The following is a 2,352-nucleotide window of genomic DNA, read 5'->3' as shown; positions in this document are numbered from 1 at the left end:
AGCACTTACTTCCATACAGCAAAATGCTCTAGAGCAGGGGTTCCCAATCTTTTTTATACTGCGACTCCCTTTACTGGCTGTAATTTTTTTGCGACGCCCTTCTAAAAGAAGATACCTGCGTGTAGCTCTAGCAGACATTAAAATTACTTCATTATTCAAAGAAAACTCCAAAGAATATAAAATCTTAATAATTATTATTTATTAGAAAACATAATAGTACAATTAATGAGAAGGGTGAGCTTGCTTTTCTGAGCATAACTTCTCAAATCGGGGCTGAAGTTTTGAAATCGCTACTCTCATTTCTTTTTCTAAATTTATTTGTGACCTGTATTTCGACTTGATTACTGCAACTGCAGAAAAGCCAGTTTCACACAAGTACGATGTAGTAAACGGTAAAAGAACCTTCAAAGCTGTAGTACTGATAGCAGGATATTCTTGAGAGACATTGCTCCAAAATTGAAATAGTTTGTCTTTATCAAATCGAAGTTTTAGACTCGTATCACAAGATAGTTCTAATAGCTGTTCTTCCTCGACTGTTGAAAGTGTAGATGGGGTTGGGATCGATTGGAATGGGTCTCTAATCCAGTCGTATTGATTTACATTATTTGGAAAATATGTATCAAAATGGGTGCTTAGTGCTGATAAGTGTTGGATAAATATCAATTGCAAACTTGGCTCCAGATTTTGAATAGATTTTTCTTGCAGAAAGCCATTTAAAACAGGAAAACAGTCAGTATTTCCATGCTCCTCTTCTATTTTTCTTTTCCACAACAGCAACTTTTTTTTAAACGCTGCAATTTTATCAGCCAGTTGCAGTATATGCGTTTCGTTTCCCTGCAGCGATTTATTAAGGACATTTAATTTCTCAAATATGTCGCAAAGATACGCCAGTTTTATTAAGAAGTCAGTATCTTTAAACTTTTCTGCGTCACGATGAGATTCTATCAATAAATACGTGTACAACTCATGTTTTAATTCGTATACACGTGAGAGTACGTTACCTCTCGACAACCAACGAGAGTTACAGTAATAAAGTAAAGATGTATGCTCGGCACCCAAATCTTCACAAAGCTTTCGGAAAAATCTTGCCTTCACGGGTCTTGTTTTTATAAAGTTTACCACTTTAATAATTATATCAATCACAAGATTTAATTCAGGTGAAATATTTTTTGTAGCCAGGGCCTCCCTATGTATGACGCAATGTGTCCATTTTGCATTTGGTGCCTTGGTTTTAATGAGAGCTTGAAGTCCTCCATATTGCCCTGACATCGCGCGAGCTCCATCTGTACACACACCAACACAGTTCTCCCATTGAATGTTATTTTCTTTCATGTATGAATCTATGATCGCAAACAAATCACTAGCCTTCCCGGTATCAGTCATTTCTTTGCAAAATAACAAATCCTCACATACATTTGCTCCTTCCATGTACCGCACGTAACATATTAATTGAGCGTCGTTATTACTGTCTGTCGCTTCATCCAGTTGAATGGCATATAAACCAGAAAGTTTTTCCACAATTTGCTCATTAATGTCTTCAGCTATGTCATGAATGCGACGACTAATCGTATTGTTAGAAAGAGGAATATTTTTTATTTCTTTAGCCGCCGATTCTCCAATCATTACTGATACCATATCAATCGCTGCAGGTAAAATAAGATCTTCAGCAATCGTGTGTGGTTTCTTGCATTTGGCAATACGGTGAGCGACCTTATAAGAGGCGAGCAGTGCTTTGGAGGGAATAGATGCTCTGGAAAACAAGGATGTCGACTGATGTTTCAGTTCTCGCAATTTTCTTGCAAAAAAATCTCGCGGTTTTCCTTGTAAATTACTGTGAACTGTTTCTAAATGACGTTTCAATTTATTAGGAAGCATACTTTCAGCTGCCAGCACCTTATGACAAACAACACATTGGGGTAGTTCCACATTTCCTTTGCTAACGTAAGTAAATCCAAAATCTAAATATTGGTCATCATATTTTCTGTATTTTTTTCGTTTTTCTACAGTTTCCTTTGTACTCTTTCCTGAGTCTTCAACACGTTTTCTATTTATTTGAATAAAGTTATCCATTTTACAATGCGCAATTTAAATAGAACACACTTGAAATCAAAACACTGATTCTTCAATGCTTGTAATCGACGAAAACAAAAGACTAAACGAAAGAGCGGGAAATTGGAGAAGCGGGGTGATGAGACGCATGCGCAGCGCACTCACTCATTACGTCGTGTGCAGGCGACCGGTGGGTATCGTCTCGCGACTCCCCTATGAAAGCGCCGCGACTCCCCAGGGCGTCGCGACGCACAGTTTGGGAAGCCCTGGTCTAGAGGACACTATAAAAACCGTGAAAATAGC

General features: G+C 37.9%; 1 protein-coding gene across 1 annotated transcript; it reads right to left on the bottom strand.

Moving 5' to 3' along the window:
* Window positions 1-222: 222 nt before the first annotated feature.
* LOC111616998 (zinc finger BED domain-containing protein 5-like) lies at window positions 223-2,070 on the bottom strand. The gene has a single exon (XM_023358344.1). It carries the CDS (start codon window positions 2,068-2,070, stop codon window positions 223-225), a length of 1,848 nt encoding a protein of 615 aa, XP_023214112.1.
* Between the last annotated feature and the right edge of the window lie 282 nt (window positions 2,071-2,352).

The sequence above is a fragment of the Centruroides sculpturatus genome, unplaced genomic scaffold (assembly GCF_000671375.1).
Source record: "Centruroides sculpturatus isolate CEXI.00-Female unplaced genomic scaffold, Cexi_2.0 scaffold4286, whole genome shotgun sequence".
Classification (NCBI taxonomy): domain Eukaryota; kingdom Metazoa; phylum Arthropoda; class Arachnida; order Scorpiones; family Buthidae; genus Centruroides; species Centruroides sculpturatus.
Note: the sequence above shows the minus strand (reverse complement) of the source record. Positions and strands in the feature narration are given on the sequence as shown.

Excerpts from the sequence above, each read along its gene's own strand:
- LOC111616998 (XM_023358344.1), bottom strand. The coding sequence starts at position 2,070 with ATGGATAACTTTATTCAAATAAATAGAAAACGTGTTGAAGACTCAGGA.